Genomic DNA, 20,174 nt, shown 5'->3' on the forward strand with positions numbered 1-20,174 from the left:
CCAGCTGCTCTCTCAGTCCCTGTTCTCAGCAGGACAGAGGGAGAAAATGGGATAGAAGAACTCTTGGATTGAGATAAAGACAAGGAGATTGCTTACCAGTTACCATCACTGACAAAACAGAAACAACTTGGGTAAAACTGATTTCATTTATTGCCAATGAAAATAGATTTGGGTAGTGAAAAACAGAAAAAAAAAAAACAACCAACCAAACCAAAACCAACAACAACAAAAAAACAAATAGGACAACACCTTCCTCCCTTCCTCTTTCTACTAGGCAGTGCTCTATTGCTTCACTCTCATCTCATCTCCCACCAAGGGGTCCAGGGGGATGAGGAACAAGGACTGCAATCGGTCCATACCAGCTCCTCTCTGCCACTTCCTCCTCACTCCTTTCTCCTTCTCCAGCCTGGGCCCTCCCATACTCTGCAGTGCTTCAGGAAACATCTGCTCCTGTGTGAGCTCTCCATGGGATGCAGCTTCCTTTAGGGCACATCCAGCTGCTCGGACACAGGGTTCCTCCACGGGTGGCAGAGTGGGTATCTGCTCTACCATGGACCTCCATGGTATGTAGGAGGACAGCCTGCATCACCACAGGCTGCAGAGGAATCTCTGCTCTGGCAGCTGAAGCACCTCCTCTCCTCCTTTCTTCACTTACCTTGGCATCTGCAGAGCTGTTTCTCACTTCTTTCCTCCCTTGTCTATCTGGTGGTTTTGACCTTTCTTAATTGTATTATCACAGAGTCATCACTAGTGACCATGGGGTCAGCTGTGTCCTGTGACGGGTCCATTGGAGGCAGCTGGTACTGCCTGTACCCAGCACAGAGGCAGCACCTGACCTCTCCTCTAAGAGGTCACCCTTGCTGCCAAAACCTTGCCACATAAACCTGATATAAATACGAAAACTGAAAAGTGGTTTTGTCAATAATATAATTAAATATTTGCAATTGCACAAAACAGAGCAATATACTTTGCTTGAGAAATTCAAATATTTGTCTTTTTTTTCCCCCGTGAATTTTCTGGGTAGAGGTTTACAGGTTCCCTCACTGCTCTTAAAAGCAGAAAGTTCTGAACATCGTGACCACGCTCTGTAGAACACATATTTTTGAAGCTATGTGAACTATTGTTGCATACAAATCTTAGCCTTTATATTTATTGCTGAAGTCACTGTAGTACACAGTTAATACAAAAATCATTGTCTTTTCAACTCCTTGAATGATTTTTCTTCCAGACAATTGTTTTCTCTGTCGCAATTTATGGAAGAATTATGAAGGAAATCAGTGTTGACAAATAAAATGCATTTACAGTCTGATTCAAAATGCAAGTCATACACTTGATCTTCATCGTTAACTGGAGACTGTAAATCCCATCAGATCTATATTTTGCAGCATTAATGAACTATGCTTAAAGTATTCGTTTAATGGTATTAAGGTGTCATCATGAGATATGATTCTGAACTATTTTTACTCAATGATAATGGAATGCACAGTAGACACTTCAACGGTGTTTTGTTAATTGCCATTCTGAAATACAAGGATAATTTCTGTATGATTATTCTTATTAATTCAGTTCATTTTCCATGTTAGCCTGCTGTTATTAAATATATCAAGCACATTTGGAAAATGTTCCCTTTGGTTACCTGTCTTGTAATAGCTGCTAAGGCATTTTTGTACACATTTTAGGCCACAGCCTGTATTCTTATGGACTGTCCTTTTTAGTGCTTTAATTCAACTTTGCATTCAGCAAAAGCATATTACTGATATTACTGATTACAAATACTCTGCTGCTAGAGACAGTAATTGAGAATCCTTATCTGAAATGATTCATTGAATCATTACATTATTTTAGTTTCTGAAGTAAATCTGTTTCAATTACTGTTTCAGTACTGGTTCTTTGGTTTTTCTTTTTTTTTTTTTTTTTTTTTTTTCATTCGGAGTAGTAAGAGAGTCTTTCTGTGTTGTGTTGTGGTAGAGAAATAGGCAATACAACATGAAATTTCCAAAAGGAGCCTGAAATTTAAATTCATAGAATTTCCTGAGTTGAAAGGGACCCACAAATTGAAACACAGGAGGATTTGATAGGTGACTCTGAATTAATTGCCAAGTATGAGTAGTCTGAAGCCATACAAGAAACCAATGAACACTCATGCATCATCTAAACACAAATGAGATTTGGAAGGCAGAAACTTGAGAGCCAGAAAGTTGCCTGCTTGTAGACACATTAAGCTTGGGCAGAAATGGTCAGAGTGCAGGCAGAAGAGTCTATGACAGCCCTAGATAAAATTGGTTTTGCTTGTTTGCTGTGTTTGTATTTTTCAGATAGTTCAATAATCTTGAAATTACATTGCATTGAGTTTTAGTTGCAGTGCCAGGATGAATTATGCTATTGCCAGTCAGGTTCTTTGCAATGCAATAAAATGTCTTTTTAATAAACAGAATGACACTAAAACACTGAAGAAGTGGATGGCTGAAGTCGATGTTTTTCTAAAGGAAGAGTGGCCTGCCCTTGGTGATTCAGAAGCACTGGAAAAGCAACTTGATCAATGTACAGTGAGTATTACCTGCCTGCTTGACAATTATTCAGTTCTTCTCTATAAGCCTAGCTTATACAGAAATTGCACAAATGATTAGTTTTCCTAAAAATAAATTAATGTTGTAAGGAGGTCGTCCTCTGCAATGTATTTGAACCTACTGCATTTCCTGGGTTTAAAGGAAAATTCTGTTAAAAAAACAGGAAACTTCAATACAGAGAGGAGGCATACATTCACAGTATCATTATGCATTTATAGCAGGAGTGCAACATCAAAAAGGGTAGTTGCAGCAAATAAAAAGCTAGTAGCCTCCTCAGAAAACGATGTACTTTGTTGAGTTTACAAACTTTGCATGTGTATTTGTTATAAACTGCATAATATAAGCCAGAAGAGCTTTTTCTGTGTCTATTATTCACATGTGATTTACAAGCTTTTGTGACTGTGCCAAAAGAACTTGTAAGTATTGTGAGTTATAACCATTTTTTTTTTTCCACTAAACTTACAAGTTCCAGGATTTTGTCCCAACAGAGTTTTAAAGCATCATGAAGTATTGCCACTTCCATCACAATGTTTACAATTCTTCTGCCTGTCTCAGAGTGTGTAAGAGCAGTGAATCTTGTAATCTATGATAGTCTCTGTCTGTGTGTTCAGTGGAATTTACAAGTTCTGTAAGCGTGATGGCAGGATGTGTAAATATCATGAAACATACATATTGATCTTACAGAACTTAGGAACTCCTCAGACTTTCTCTCTTACCCCTTATTTAAATAAAAATGACTATAAATTATATAGGACATCTCTTGTCTCTATGGAGCGGTAAGTTATATGTAACTCCTTTAGAATTTGTCACCTGAATTTGTGAAGAGTTTGCACAAATATTAGCCATTACTGTCAAGTATATAGTAAAGATACCAAAATCTTAATCATCTTTTATGTGTTTATGCTTCCAGCCTTTTCTACTGTGTAGGAAGCCCAGTTTAACATCTTCAGCACTTAAGAAGGCCTTAGGAAATAAAATTTGAGGTGGCAATTTAGAACTACCTCAGGATTTAAATAATATTAAAACAAAAATATAATTCTGGTAATTAGACATAACCAAAGAATATCACCATTCAGATCCCGTTATCAGGTGAATTAACAATCTAAGGGTAATACTGGCACAGTTAATAAGATGGATGCACAAATACTTTTCCACCATGATGATTGGATGCTCTTGCGCAAATGTAAATCAAAGATCTAGGCATTGTAATAGATATAATACATAGGACACTATACATATCTGTATATATGTAGTCTATACATAGCAGTTAAAACTTTGTTACATATTTTGCAAATGAACGTTATCTGATATAGAATAGCTTACCATATTGCAGCTGCTCATCCTTTTAAAATTTATTTTCATGGGTAAGTCAGTAGATTGACTAGAGGTCTGAACCAAAGACATGTCAGAATCTCATGTAGATACATTTTGACAGGGATAGTATATCTGACATTTTGTGTGAATGCTGCTTACCCAATATTCTGCTGTTCTTTTAGGCTTTAGTAAATGATATCCAGACAATCCAACCAAGTTTGAACAGTGTTAATGAGGTTGGGAAGAAAATAAAGAGTGAAGCAGAGCCAGAATTTGCTTCCAGAATAGAGACAGAACTAAAGGAGCTCAATGTTCAATGGGAACACATTTGCCAACAGGTATGATATCTCCTTCTGGGTGGTTCATTTTAAATTAATAATCAGATTTCCCATCGGCAGAATTTGTCCTTCTATGCATATCAAGTAGAAATGAAACTATGTTTAGACACATTTGGTTCCCATTAATTAAAATTCTGTTTTAGAAATTCTATTTAGCGTGAGCAATTCATATAAAGTATATATCTTCATATTATAATACAGTATCTTACTATTTTTAATAACTAATTTATATACTTGTATCTTAGATCTTAATAGCAATGTGATTTATGGCTCCTGCAAAACTAGGTTTCTGGAACTGGTATATAAGCATTTGCCAAAAAATCAAGTTCTGTATTTCACCTGTTGCATTGTATTTTGTGTTGTTGTACTTTCTTGCCATTACTCTAAGTGAAATAACATGCTAAAGCAGTGAATTTATAATAATTCCTCCTGGCACAACTTGAGGCCATTTCTTCTTGTCCTATCACCTGGTACTTGGGAAAAGAGACTAACACCCACCTTGCTAGGACCTCCTTCAAGTAGTTGTAGACACTCCTTTTCTCAGTTCCCTCAACCACTCCTCATCAGACTTGTTCTCCAGCCCCTTCACCGGTCTTCTCTGCACTCTCTCCAGCACCTCAATGTCTGTCTTGTAGTGAGGGGCCCAAAACAGAACACAGGATTCAAGGTGCGGCCTCACCAGTGCCAAGTACAGGGAGATGACAACTGCCCCAGACCTACTGGCCACACTATTCCTGATAAAAGCCAGGATGCTGCTAGCCTTCTTGTCCATCTGGACACACTGCTGGCTCATATTTAACCACTGTTGGTCAGCACTCCCACATCCCTTTCTGCCAGGCAGCTTTCCAGCCACTCTTCTCTAAGCCTGCAGTGCTGCCTGGGGTTGTTGTGACCCAAGCACAGGACCTCGCACTTGGCCTTGTTGAACTTCATACAATTGGCCTTGGCCCATTGATCCAGGCAGTCCAAATCTCTCTGTAGAGCCTTCCTATCCTCCAGAAGATTAACACTCCCACCCAACTTGGTGTCATCTGCACACTCTCACTGATGGTACACTAGATCCCGTCATCCAGATCATTGATAAGGAGATTAAACAGAAATGGTCTCGATTCTGATTCCTAGGGAACACCACTTGTGACTGTCCACCAGCTGAATTCAAATCTATTCACCACAAATCTTTGGGTTGGGCCAGCCAGCCAGTGTTTTACCCAGCAAAGAGTAATGCCATCCAAGCCACGAGCAGCCAATTTCTGCAGGAGAATGCTGTGGGAAATGCTGTCAAAGGCTTTACTAAAGTCTAGGTAAACAACCACCACAGCATTTCCCTCATCTACTAAGAGGGTCACTTTGTCACAGAAGAAGATCATGTTGGTCAAGCAGGACCTGCCTTTCATAAACCTGTGTTGACTCACCCTGATCACTTAGTTGTCCTGTGTGTGCCACATGATGCCACTCAATATGATCTGATCCGATCCATGCCCTCCCCCAGCACTGAGGTCAGACTGACAGTCCTGTAGTACCGTGGATCCTCCTTTCAGTCTTTCTTGTAGATGGATGTCCTACTTGCCAACCTCCAGTGCACTAGGACCTGCCCAGTTATCCAGGGCTGCTGACAAATAATTGAAAGTGGGTTCATGAGCACTTCTTCCAGCCCTCTCCTCTGGTACAATAAGCTTGTGTGAGTCTAAGTGGTGCAGCAGGTCGCTAACCATTTCCCCTTGGATTATTAGGGCTTCATTCTGTTCCATGTCCGTGTCTTCTAGCTCAGGGGGCTGGGTATTCCAAGAACAACTGGTCTTACTATTAAAGACTGAGGCAAAGAAGGCATTGAGTACCTCAGTCTTTTACACAGCCTTTGTCACTTTGTTTCCTCCCATGTCTGCTAAAGGATGGAGATTCTCCTTCACCCTTTTTCTGTTGTTAATGTACTTACAGAAACATTTTTTTATTGTCTTCTACAGCAGTAGCCAAATTGAGCTCTAGTTGGGCTTTGGCCCTTCTAATTTTCTCCCTGCATAGCCTTGTGACATCCTTTGTAGTCCTCCTGATTTGCCTGCCCCTTCTTCAAAAGGCCGTAAACTCTTCTTTTTTTCCCTGAATTCCAGCCAAATTCCTCTCTTCAGTCAGGCCTTTGTTCTTCCTCACTGGCTCACCTTTAGGCATATGGGGATTTTGTGAAAGAGTTTGGAAAAGTCAGCTTGGGTTGATATACATGCAGTTGATAGAATTGTGAGAGCTCACAGTTGGCATTCAGATTCTCTTTCCACATGATGGGAGATTACCCTCCCTTCTGGTGCTGTGACTGAGGAAGAGGGAATTTAGTAGGACCGCGTATGTTTCTGCATTCATACTTGTTGAACGTGACTTTTTTTATTGTCACTCTCTTTTGTTCTGTAAAACAATATTTGTGCAGTACAACATTTATGTTTAACAGCCAGTCCTCAAGGGTGTGTAATGAAACCAGTAACAATCAGAAAACACAAATACTAAGGCACATTTCCTCCTGATGATACCAAAAATAACATTTACTGAAGTAGCATCACAGTGCAGGATATCAGAGCCATCAGCTCGGCATACCCAACTTTGAAAAATGGCTCTAGTGCAACTAGTTGTTTTTGTTGCAAACTTCTTTATACCATTGAAAGATGGCTCAGCCAATGGCTTAATCATTTACACACTATTTTAAGAAGTTGATGCACAATTCATAGAATTATAGAATGGTTTGAGTTCGGAAGGACCTTAAAGATCATCTAGTTCTATACCTGAGCTGTATAAGTTATATGACCCCTATATAGTGGTCGGCAAGGGATTTGGAAAAGTATTTTTTCCTTTAAAATAGCTTCTTCCAGTACAAGATTATTTTTTAATTTACCTCTCTTTAGGATATACACCTTTTTGAGTGATTAAATAATTAGTTCATCAGTAAAATAAAGATATGCATTTTGCTTTGTTCCCTGGCAAGTTGTATTCAAACTGGTTTGAAGGTTATCTGACTTTACAGCTGAAAAGCCTCTGATTTTATGCTTGAGTGCACTTTCAAGATCTCCTGTGATGATTCTCTTAACATCTTTTAGAAGATAGTCGTGGAGTGATGTTTTTTCAGATTTATTTTCTGAGGACCTCAGCATGTGGCATAGAATCTTGCTATAGGACCATTGAAAACTCATTCTGCACGGCAGTGACTCACTAACAAAAGAATGCATACACATGTGTAATACTTTCTCAATTACCTGTTATTAATATCTGTGGAATTACTTGTTAATATCTGCCTAATTGCATCATTGTTATTGGTGTAGGACTGAATTTGTTTCTTTTCAGTCTGAAATATTGTCAAGTTTGTACAGTAGCCTTTCTTCAAGTACCATGTAATGTTTTCTTTCTTAAAGGCCTATGCTAAGAAGGCAGCATTAAAAGGTGGTTTGGATAAGACTGTGAGTCTCAGAAAAGATTTGTCAGAAATGCATGAATGGATAACACAAGCAGAGGAAGAATATCTGGAAAGGGATTTTGAGTATAAAACACCTGATGAATTACAGAAAGCTGTTGAGGAACTGAAGGTAAAAATGAGCTAATTCCTTAATGTGTGTTTAAAGTGCTTTAGATGTTTTCATTGTAAAAAAGTCTACTCTTCCATTTAGAAAGGTGCCTTTTTAGATCTACTTGTTAGCCTTAAATTGAAGAAGTAGGCGGCTTGAAATAATTTCTATTTGGAATATGTTGGAAGATAATATAATCTTTCACAGTAGTGCATTGTGGTTTTTTCTCTTTGCTTTATTAGATACTTGATTTTGATGCAGCTTAAACAATGTTACTTAAGGAATAATCAGGTGTTAGCAGCAGTTAACTGAGTAAAGTCTGTTTTCTGTCTTTATATTAAAGAGAGATAAAAAAAAATTAGTACTTCAGGGTGCATGTTAGTATATACTAAGTATTCATGATCTATTATTTTATTTCTTTAATATAGCAGTATAGAAACAGTATATTTTTTTGTCTCAATTAAGTAATGTTTCTTTCATGTGAAATGAATACGGCCTTTGGAAAAAAAAACAAAAACCAAAAAACACTAGAGTGTGATACGTGCTCAAATATACTGTTTCTCAGCCACTGGATGTGGGCTTGATTTTTATTTCATAGGTGAATTGTTTGACCTGTGCAATTCAGGAAGACAGATTACATAGCCTTGACTATCTATTCAAAACTTAGTTCACAAACTCTTTGTTGTCCATAGAGTTTTGCCAGTGTTTGACAATATATGACCATGCAACTGATGATCTCTTTACTTACTGGCAGAACTGGCTTAATGCTAGTCAGAAAATACAGAATATATGGAAATATATGGAACAAGTTTGATGCATTGTAAATGAGACAAATATATCAAAAATAAACATCTGTTCTAGAGACACAGTTCTTCTTTAGTAATTAACTAACACAACTCAAATTTTTACATTACACTGCATAATGAAATAGGTTAAATATACAGTTTTAGACAGCCCCCATGAATTTCATATTCTGTACTTCCAGCTGAAGTACAGGGATATTAAACTATGACACCTCGATCTGTGCAGAGAACCAGATCATTTCTCATGCATTCCTTCACCTGCTCCTGATGGTCATTTTCCCCAGAGCCTTGCAGCGACCCCTCCTCTCACACAACAGGCAAGATCTGGGCCAGAACTCTTTGTTCATCCTGCAGCCCATTTCTTCTGACAGCTAGCAAAGGGGAAAGCCAAGAGCAACCTAGTGAGCTTTCTCTGGCAGTGACAGCCTGATCCCAATTATTCTGGTTTGTGGACTTCACTGGACCCAGGGAGAAAAAAGGTTGTAGGGAACAAGGTTTCCTTTTACTGTCTTCAGGCCAAGAAGTTCTCATCTTAAATTCCTGTCAAGACCAGTACACACTGCTAACATTATGTATACCATCACTCTGTTTTCAGTAGTGATGTGTCTCTGGTCATAGACATCATCCCATTGTAGGCTGTCAGAGGAAACAATGCTAGGTATGACAATTTTATATACATATATATATATATATATATGGGTTTTTTTTAATGAGGCACTGTAACAAGGGGAAGAGTAGCAAAAAATGGAGGAAGAAAATTCAGAATTGAATAGTTGTTTTGGTGACATAGGCTAAAATGGGGGAAAAGTGTCAGGTTAGTGGCTCCAGATCAGTTGCATATGATTTGTTAACTATTGGTTTTAATTCACCACATATTTGTGGTTCTGTGTCCCTCAGATCTTGATTTCCTGTGTTTGTTCTCTGTGAAACTTCTCTGCCTCAGGTCTTAACGCTGTTTGGGAGAATGCTCCCTTTTCCTTTCTTCATCTTAGGTTGACATTCACTGGTGGTGAACAATGGCACTGATTTTTCTATCTCTGTAAAGTGAGCGAATGAAATAGAAATTAATGCTTTGATAAAAGTGTAAAATGTACAGTGGAAAAAAAATATATTTTCTCAATTTATCTTTAAATGGAAGCTAATAACAGTGTCAAGGAAGGGCAAATCTGTAGCATTTTCTTTTTTTCTTCTGTCTTGCTGCTTGCCAGGTACATGCTGTTTACCTAGGTACATGAATTTGTAACATAACAGATTTTTTTTCATTTATGATTCTTAAAGTATTATGGAAAAGATGTTTGAAGAATTTATTGGAAAAAAAAAAATATATTGAAATGTTTTACTATTCTGATACCTCCAGGAAACTATGTATTTGTGAGAAGATGTTATATTGTATTGAGTATCGTGTGTTGGAAACAAAATGAAAAGAAAATAAAAGATGATTTCAAGGTTAATTTAGAAAGTCTAGGAATTAAATGTCTCTTGTGTTTGTTTTTTTGTTTGTTTGTTTGTTACTTTGTTTTTGTTTTTTTTTTTTCCTGTTGGGATGTTTTTCCTTTTTCCCTCTGACTGACTTCTGCCAGAGAGAATTCTAATGGAGTTACTAGAAATCAGCTTCCTTCTTAAACCAGGACTACAACTTTTTTCTTTTTTTTTTCTGTTTTATTTGTTTGTTTGTTTTTTGGTAGAGAGCAAAGGAGGAAGCAATGCAGAAAGAAGTGAAAGTGAAGCTTATTACTGAATCTGTGAATAATTTTATAGCAAAGGCTCCACCTGCAGCTCATGAGGCTTTGAAAAAGGAACTTGATGTTCTAATTACCAGCTACCAGCGACTCTGCAGCCGACTGAATGGAAAGTGCAAGACTTTGGAGGTTGGTATCTTGTCTATCCCTGTATTTATAGCCCTTCTAACCGCAGAAGTATGGTAGAGAGCAAAGATGTATTATCATATTGGATCATGAGACGCTCAAGGCTGTTCTCGCTTTATGAGCCTTTTACCCAATACCGCATGGTATGAGCCATATACCTAAATCTTGTTGAGAACCATATATGCTGGAGAGTTAAATTAAAACAAACAAACAAACAACCCTCAGATGTGGCTCTTAGGTGGGAGACAGCAATAGCTGCTCAGGGTCCTTATCCTTCTTGAGATTAAGCCAAGCATCTGGTTCCTATAGCAACCTTGCAATGTTGTCTTCACCAGCCCCTCTAAGCCCCTTTCTTTCATGGCTAAGGATTTTGATTAAATGGCCCTGAAGCTGGACAGGTGGTGTTATCTCAGCATGGGAACAGCATTTAATCTGCTGGCAAGCTGAATATATCTCATGCATTTTGAGTTGACTCTGCCATTTTGGCCATTTCAGATTCTTGCCCTAGGACTATTTGCATATTATACAGTGGTCACAGTAAATTAGGTATGTTTTTGTTGTGAACAAATTTGCAATAGCTATCTTCATACAGGACAATTATATGCCTTAGTAAAATTTATCTCCTCTAAATTTCACTGTGGAGAATTAGGTATGTAGTCTAAGCTGGTAGTCTGTATTTTGCCTGATCATCAGTGTTGTTGTTGTGTGGTAATATCCCTCTATAACCTCCTCCTAGACTAGACACTTATATTTGATGTGACCAAAGTTAGGTGAGGTGAATTGCACTATGAGAAACTTGATCTATAAACAGCCTAGTGCATCTCAATAAAATTATTTTAAGCTCTACAAACAAAAAGGAATATTGAAAAGATGATTTGTGATCATTGAAGTGTTTTGCTTGAAGATAAAGTGCCATTTTTACCTGCTTATTTAAGTGTCTTCAGACACTGTGAAAATAAAATATTAGACAATAATTTTATTACAGGAGAATAAGGACATAAGTTCATTTACATTTACAACATTATGTTTAATACTTTATTACTTAAGTGGTCTGTAAATTGCACTAAATGTGATTTAGAATTAATTTCTGTAGAGATTTCAGTCAAAATTCTTGAAAGTGGTAGTTTTAGACATTTTATAAACCTGTACCTTAAATAATTATTAAAATTTTATAGAAAAGCATGTAAAGTGAATAGTAAATGAGATGGAAGATTCAAGTTGTGTTTTGCAGAAGTGTTCACATTTACATGGTATATTCTGTGGTACTATTCTGTTTAATCAAAATGTTTTCATTGGTGTATTGTATTTGTTTGGAACACATAAATACTGGGAAAAAATCAAGTATATCACACCATAACCATCAGATATCAACCATGTTGTTTTGGGGATGCAGTGTTTTCAATGTTTTGTTAAGTTAAATTTAGCTGTAAGTCTTTCAATCTCAATGTTGTTTGCTTTTTTATTTTCCATCAGGAGGTATGGGCGTGTTGGCGTGAATTATTGTCATATTTGGATGCAGAGAATAAATGGTTGAATGAGATTGAACTGAAACTCAAGGCAACTGAAAATATCCAGGGAGGTGCAGAAGAGATTTCCGAGTCTCTAGATGTAAGTGCTGACTTAAATAGTATCATATTACATGTACTGATAAATTTTACATTACATTTAAAACAAACTATGAATCAACATTACACATGAGCAAGATGCATAATATTTGGAATATTTGTTCTCACTTGATTCAACAAATGAGTTTTTGATTTCAAATTCACCTAAATGAAACAGAGTAATTAAATGTATCATGCCTGATGTCACAGACATTTTTTGATGACAATAAAATACATGTTTTAAAAAACATGGCCTCACTTAGGCCAGTCATAAAAATGTTGAAGACTTCAGAAAGAGCAAACATTCATCCTAGCACTACAACTCTGCTTATTACTACTTAATTTTTATTCATGGAGCCTTTCAAATTTCTACAAATTAAGTTAATACTCTTAGCCGATCAAAATACAAAATGTTACATTGGTAATGCATTTTCGCTGTTGAATTTCACCCATTCAGGTACTCAAGCAATTTTTTTTTAATTTTTTTTTTTTTTTTTTAAGTACACAAAAAGTCTCACCGAAGTAATTTGTCATAGTCCACATGTTTTAAATCAAGCACTGAATTTATTGCTTTGCAAAAAATCTTTCTTTGTTTTGGTTGTTAAGACATAGGACATAGGTAATTTTATCTTTTCTCTCTACTTTAATGTGTATGAAATATCAAGTTTCTTATTTATATTTTTAAGAGGAATTGTGATTGCTCTGTAGAATTTTATTCACAGAAAGGAAAACAAACTACTTTTTTGACCTTGTTTCAGTCTCTGGAACGTTTAATGAGACATCCAGAAGATAATCGCAATCAGATTCGGGAATTGGCTCAGACTTTAACTGATGGTGGAATTTTGGATGAATTGATCAATGAAAAACTTGAGAAGTTCAACACTCGATGGGAAGAACTTCAGCAAGAGGTATATTTAATACTTGACCTGTCTTTCCATGTCTTTCCACTGACAGTCTGGTACCATTAAAAAAAAAAAAAAAAAAAAAAGAAAAATAAAGAGGAACAAAAAAAATATTTTGTTGGTCTAGTTCCTAAACCACAGGAGTGGTGGGCTAACGCCATTAGGTAGCAAAGCACCACACAGCTACTCACCCACTCCCCACCTCTCCTGGTGCAATGGGGTGGAGCATTGGAACAGCAAAAGTGGCAAAATTCATGGATTGAGATAAAGACAATTTAATAAGTGAAATTAAACAAAAAAAAAAAAAAAATAGGAAGAAGCAAGTTATACAAAACTAATCACTCACCATCAGGAGACTAATGCCCAGCTAATTACTGGGAAATGACAATTTTGTAAGAACTACCTCCAACCCCTTTTTATTGCTGAGCATGACTCTATGCAGTACACAATATCTCTTTGGTCCGTTCAGGTCAGCTGTCCTGGCTCTGTCCTTTCCCAGACTCTTGTCCACCCCAGCCAACTCTCTGGGAGGGCCAGAGTGAGAAAGGGAAGGCCTTGGCACTGTGCAAGCACTGCTCAGCAATAGCTAAAACTTCTGTGTTATCAATGCTGTTTTGGTCACCAGTCTAAACCACAGCACCGTATAGGCTGCTGTGAAGAAAATTAAATCCATCCCAGACAAAATCAGTGCAATAGGTAATCCTAAAATTCACGCATTGAAGTGACTGTCTAGTTGCTTTTATATTCAATTGCATATTAAGTGATGCTTTCTCTAGCAAAACTCTTACTGAGAAGCAAACTGTTTTCAAAATTAAATATAAAAGTAACATTCTCTTATAGATGTATTTTTTACTAAACAACAGCATGTTTCTATCAGTGAAAGATTTTGTAAAGACACTTCAATATAGAAACATGTTTAGCACCGGGAGATTGAAGTCTAGCAATATGCTAGATTAGCGATCTTTATAACAGCCAAAAAACTTTTACTAATTCTTTGACAGATCCCACTAGTGGGACAGTGTACTTTTTTGCTAGTAAATCAATTCAAAACTATGATACTTGTGCATTAATATTTGCCCTTAGTACTAGGAGTTTATTCAACATATTTTTGTGTGTACCAATACTAGTTGTGTGTGTATGTGTATAATGGCAGGACCAAACAGAATTCATCAAATAATTTTAAAATGACCAAAGGATATGTAAGGAAATAACTCAACTGCTAGTACTTTGCTAGTAACAGAGGTGGAGACAAACTCTAAATAAACATAGAGCAACCATGCAAGATAGAGGAACAAGGCAGTTAAGTTATTATTTTTATATTCAGGACAAATACATGAATAGTGATACTCATGGAGGACTTCTGGCTTCATATATGAATTTGTAACTTTTGAGCTATTACTGTTCAGAAGGAAAATCTTGGAGCTATGAAGAGAAATATTAAGAAGATGTAAGATCTAGTATTTTGGAAAGATCCAAAAGAAATTATTAGGGAAAGACCTAGCAAAGGACCCAGAGACCTTCTTTATGAATGGAGCCAGAACATGCTCAAAGATGAGCTACAAAGCCAGTCAAACTTACTCAATTTTGATTATATAAATGATGCGGAAGTGAAGATTTTTGGAAGCAGCTGTGTTAGAATGATATCAGTCTACCATGACAATGATAATATTTTTGCTTCTTTCGTAGTGTTTGAAATGTTCTTGAAAACAGTGGAAGTAAAAACACTACAGTAAAAATTAAGGAAGCGTCCTCAGCTGTTCTGAGCTTCAACTTAAAAGATGGGAGGCAAAGAGCCTGGTTACCTCTCCTAACTAAATGCTGGTAGTTCTGGTGCAGTGCAGGCATTCACATAGTCCCATATTGCTGGGCAGTGTCATAATGGAAAATTAAACATAGCAGATATATTCCGTGGTATTCTTCTTCTTGGTATCTGTAAATTTTTTCCTGACTTGGAGGAGAAAATTGTGAATTTACAGACAGCTGCCAGTGTGTGAAAACTGAACATTCAAATAATCTTGCTGAGTGATAGATGAATCATATTCAGTCTTCACAATAATAGGCATTAAATCAAAATTCTTGCCTGGTGCAGGGGTTAAATGTGGAAAGCACAACATGAAGATTTGTAAAATTCTGGACACAATACGGATGAGTATATAAGCAAAATAAATTAGAAAGGTATTCACTGCTTTCCAATTTATCTTAAATAGAAACAAAAGGCAGAGAGGGGAAGCCCCTCTACCCCCCTCCCCTGTTCTTGGAAAGCTTGATCTGATATTTGGTTGTCAAATACTAATGGTGAGATTTGTATATGAATATAAGAACTGTAAAGAAACTATTTCAATTGTGAATTACTCGGTCACGCTACTTCTTTTCTCTATATTTTCTACAACAAAGTGTTTTATTAATTTTTCCAGTGAAGTCTCACACACCTTTTTTCATAGATTGCCAACACTGAATTTTCTGCACTGTTTGCATAGTGCTGTTGAAATCCAAACAGCATGCACTCTACTCGCATAAAAATACATAGCAGGCATATAACACTATTTAGCTTGTGTTCAAGGTCACTTGACTTCAGACAGGCTAATAGGCTATCCTGATGTGGTGAAGTTATTTATTTTTATTTGAATAATTGTGCAGGTAATTACCAAGGCAATAAGTGAAATATTTATTCACTGCTAATAGAGCAGCCTAACCAAACCACTGCCATATGAATGATGCTGCAGGAAAATGCAGCATTGCTACTGAGATAGAGATTCATTTTTAAAGGCAGATAATGGCTTTATGTTTATATGCCTTATCTCTTTAGTTAACAAAGACTGAGTGTGTTTAGTTTGCTTTTGAACATCTGGGGTTGGTCGATAAGCAACATATACCCTATCTGTACTTTTCAAGGACTAATTCACTTACAGCTCTATATATTGGATCTAAAAAACACTGCTGCCTGAAGAACTTCAAGCTAATATGGCAAGTGGTTATCATCCCCTGTAATGCTGAAAGTAATCTACATCCTGCCCAGCAAACTTCAAAAATGTCAGCTGGATATTCTTGAGACTATGCTTGCAAAAAAACTTTATAAAACATTATTGCTCAGATGGGCTTTACACTAGATTCAATTTTTATTCTTGGGGACTGTCTCTTAATTTCTTTTAGGACTCCCCTCAAGATTACCCTTTGATTCTTTAAAAGAGCACACATTCATCATTTGACACAGTTTATCTGTTTTTTCTCGTCTCAAGAGGAGAAAGAATTAATCATGCCTCATCTCCACGTGATTGCTTTGAAGGCTTCTAAGAGTCTTCTGAGGCACTGTCAGCAGTGAAAACCTAAAGAGATAAAAAAAAGTGCTCCTTGGTATAGTTTCCAGTTTTGGAATACAGTTGATCAAAGATGAGTATCACTTTATGGCTGAAAGGTCAAATATTTGTAGCCATTTACTTTAGAAACACACTGTGAAATATTACTAGAAATTACAGAAGAATTAGTTCTAGCTTGTAGGATATTAAAAATTCTAAACAAAAAGCAGATAATAACACATTAACAATTGGATGTAAAATGTATAGGGATGTTGTAATACAGGGCGTTTCAAAATGATGGACCCAATTTGAAATCACCTTGCTTTGAAACTGGTCCATATTTTTGGAACACCCGTTATATCTGAGATACAACTGTTATAACACCAAGAATCAGGTTAAATTTTAAAGTAATTTAAACAAGTTAAAAAGGAATTTTAAAGTTAACATTTTCTGACTTTTGCTCTGCAGTAAAATTTCTCAATAGAGAGTATAACTGAGCCAAAAAAGGGCTGACATATTTTTGCCTTTCTTAACAGACCCCTTTCCATGAGCTGTAACTTATAAGCTGATTAATGAATTTTCTTCTGCATTTTAAATAAATATATCCTGTAGTAAAAGTACCATAATTTTCAAAAGGTTTTGTTCTGTTTTTCTCCCACAGCACAGCTAATGAGTACTGCCTTAAAAACAAAACTCTACTTGGTTTTAACTCTAACCAACATATTAGTAACTGCATGTGTGACTAATGTCATTAAATACATTAAATGTATTATTTAAAGAAAAAGTGGCAATGTCTATAAACATAGCTTTATAATATTCAACATCAAAGAATGAGCTCCAGTCACAAGCAAAAGTTTGAGCATCTCCAGCTCTCCTTTCTCCAGCCCCTCAGTGCAGCTTTTTTCTTAATATGGAATTTTATATGGGTAATATGCAGCATTTCCATTTTATGCATTTACCATTGATCTTTGTTAAATTGTAGACAGATTTATGCAATACCACATATCATAAAAATTGAATGTTATGCATAGTCATAAAAAATAACTAAAAATCTATAAAATCCTGTAGAGACTTTAATAAAAAGTTCAGTTCATAAATTCCTTTTTCTTTTCTCTTTCATTCGGATAGTGCCTAACAGCAGATATTTTTGTTTCTTTTTATTTTCCTTGACAGTCATCAACATTTCACTGGCTCAGAAATAATTAAATGGTTATTATCCTGAGATATCCTGTTTAGTGATTAACTGTCGGACACTTCCCTTTAGAGACCAAAGCCTTCAGCTTTATCGACTATGATCTGATAGCAGAGCTAGAGCTTCCTGTTATGTTCCCAGACCCATTTATACAGTGCAATGTTAAACTATCTATTTCTTCCACAGACGAACAGAAAAAACATAATCTCCCAGAGAAAACAAAAAACAAACCAACAAACCCCAAAACAGTGTACAGACACAAAGTAACCACAAGCCAAAACAAACCTCATAAAACCAGAACATCATAAATTAAAATATTTTTGTATTTTAGATATATAAAATTTCAACTTTCACATCTTTTAAAAATCTGTATGTACAGATTTTCACACACACAGACATATGAGTTTTAAGGACAAATTTGAAGCTCAGGTTCACAGATGTAAGTGTGTAGTGCATCTGCCCTTTTTGTACAGCTCTCTAATGCTTACATCTCTCAGTAACCCTCTTTTCTACTGAAGGAGAGGAAGAATCCTCTTCCATATTGTGACATTCCCCTTGACTGAATTGATAAGTATTCTGCAATGCCAGTGATAGTGCCAGGGACCTACTTAGTGAACAAGATTAGGTTTTTTGAGTCAGGTGTTATGTACTGAAGAAATATCTTACACTGCATGAGTGCATTGTACCTTTTGTAACATTATTGTGAAGACTTTTTTGTTACATTTATTGTGTGACTTGAACAGGGTTGGGACAGAGGCTTGACTTTAGGTGAGTGTGCAGGATGGGGTCTGTTCCCAGTAAGCAATACAAACAAAAAAAAGTTAAAGCAGCACCCGTTTATATCTGAGGAAATCATCACAACTGTGAAGATGCCATTCACCTAAACAGTTCACAGTTTTTGGAAAAGATGTACTTTCACCTCACTTGAAAGATGCAAAATGTCACACAGATTTTCAGGCTGTAACCAAATTCTCTCTGAGGACAATGAAAGGAGTATATTTTGTCTGTGTGTGTATGTACCTACTGACTTTGTGTACATACAAAGATATAACAAACATGCATATATATTTATCTGACTTTACATTTGTTTGAAATCCAGCCATAAAATTTCTGTCAGACTCAGGTAAGGATTTGTTGTAATTCTTTCTTAGTTGTGTCTGCTTTAGTATTTGATCAAGTTTGGGAATGTTTTAATTTTTCCAGTTGTATTCTAAAACCAGATTTTGATATACAGTTTCTGCTAATATCAGCATAGAGATGACAATTTTTCAATAACCACATATTTGTCATACAGTTTTAAGATTTTTTTGTGAGTTTCCATGCAGTGATAACTACTTCATTGCATGCACGCAGGCTGCTCCTGAGGATGGCAGCAAATTTTTCTGTATGCAAATAGTAGTTAGCATCTGACGGCATTTAACAAACGTTCAAAGCTTCAAGTATTGCGATAAAAGTAGTTTTTCAGAAGGACTTAGCACCAAATTTGTGCCCAGTATATTGAATTCTCCAGAAAGTGAAGGCACTTATTTTAATGACTGATAAGAATGGAACTTCTTCAGTGTATTATTTTAAATGGTGAGCTGTTTTGAACATCAGAACGCTAAAACCCTCTGAATGAATGGACTGTGCATGTGGATTAGTCTTACCAGTTATGCAATGAGATCAGTAAAGGCAGAGAGGTTTTCTTCCATGCTTCCAGGAGGATGCCCTTACCTGTGTGCTGTAGAAAGCTAGTTACCATGTTTCTGATCTGTGTCTTTCAATCTACTGTATAGTGATGCAAATGAAAAGGTTGACAGTGACTGTATCTTAGCCAGGCTTACAAATTAGTCGTAAGGAGTGTCAAGGTAAATGGAAGCCATGTTCTTTAACCGTGCTGCTTTGAACAGGGTGAGAACCTTTCAAAATAAAATCTCAAATCAGATGAAGGTAAAAGTCATTTAAGTAGCAAGCCTTTGTACTGTACTGTGATGTTACTGTGGTTTTATGCTTCATTTGGTATTGTAGTAACACCTTAGTGGCTCAGGTGCTTCCAGTAACACTGACAGCGTGGGTCTGATATGTAAAGCTGCTCAGTTCTACATAAGGTTCCTGGCCCTGGCAGTGATACAAGATTATCTGATCAGCTCTTTTTGAAATAGCACAAAGTAGCTTACAAACACAAATATAGTAAATACTGGTTGGATCACTATCCTTTAACTAAGTAGAACAGTTAGCAAGAATGCTCACAAGAAATAATATTTTTTCATTCATTAAATGTGAAACTCTATAAGAATCTGAGCTCTATGAAGAAGGTACAGATATATCAAATATTCTCACTGAATTGCTGAGAGATAATTTTGTTCAAGGCAAGAGTTTCATAATAGGTATGAAATCAAATTAAAGATGGCTCATGAAGGATAAAAAGTCTGATTTGACTTGAAAAATGGAAGGACACCTACCAATGTTGTTTAAAAAGTGGTTGCCTTCTCCCGTCTTTAATTCATGTCAAAGAAAGTCACTTCATTTTGTGGTCAACAGCATGGCTAGGCTTGTACAGAGAAAAACTATATTGCATTTTAGATTGTTGATAATTACTATGTGCTCTGTATAAAGCATAAACTCTGCTAGGCAGAAGCTGTAGTCTAAGTAAAATATGAATCCACAGGTGGACATGACAACACATGGAAGAAAGTACCAGGTTATTTATTACCTGGTAAATACCATATTGAACCATTACAAAGAATAGTTAAAACTAACCCATATATGTCAAGAGTTTAA

The 20,174-nt window shown here is 36.3% G+C and overlaps 1 protein-coding gene across 21 annotated transcripts in view; it reads left to right on the forward strand.

The window, feature by feature from the left end:
• Window positions 1-20,174, forward strand: part of DMD (dystrophin) — a 1,272,535-nt gene that overhangs the window by 551,781 nt on the left and 700,580 nt on the right. For all 21 annotated transcript variants that reach the window (XM_065049958.1, XM_065049956.1, XM_065049960.1 and 18 more), the window contains 6 exons: window positions 2,433-2,546; window positions 4,064-4,219; window positions 7,606-7,776; window positions 10,244-10,426; window positions 11,897-12,031; window positions 12,786-12,935. In XM_065049958.1, the coding sequence (XP_064906030.1) occupies window positions 2,433-2,546; window positions 4,064-4,219; window positions 7,606-7,776; window positions 10,244-10,426; window positions 11,897-12,031; window positions 12,786-12,935 (909 nt within the window). The remainder of the gene's footprint in view (window positions 1-2,432; window positions 2,547-4,063; window positions 4,220-7,605; window positions 7,777-10,243; window positions 10,427-11,896; window positions 12,032-12,785; window positions 12,936-20,174) is intronic.

The sequence above is a fragment of the Columba livia genome, chromosome 1, assembly GCF_036013475.1.
Source record: "Columba livia isolate bColLiv1 breed racing homer chromosome 1, bColLiv1.pat.W.v2, whole genome shotgun sequence".
In the NCBI taxonomy this organism is placed as follows: Eukaryota; Metazoa; Chordata; class Aves; order Columbiformes; family Columbidae; genus Columba; species Columba livia.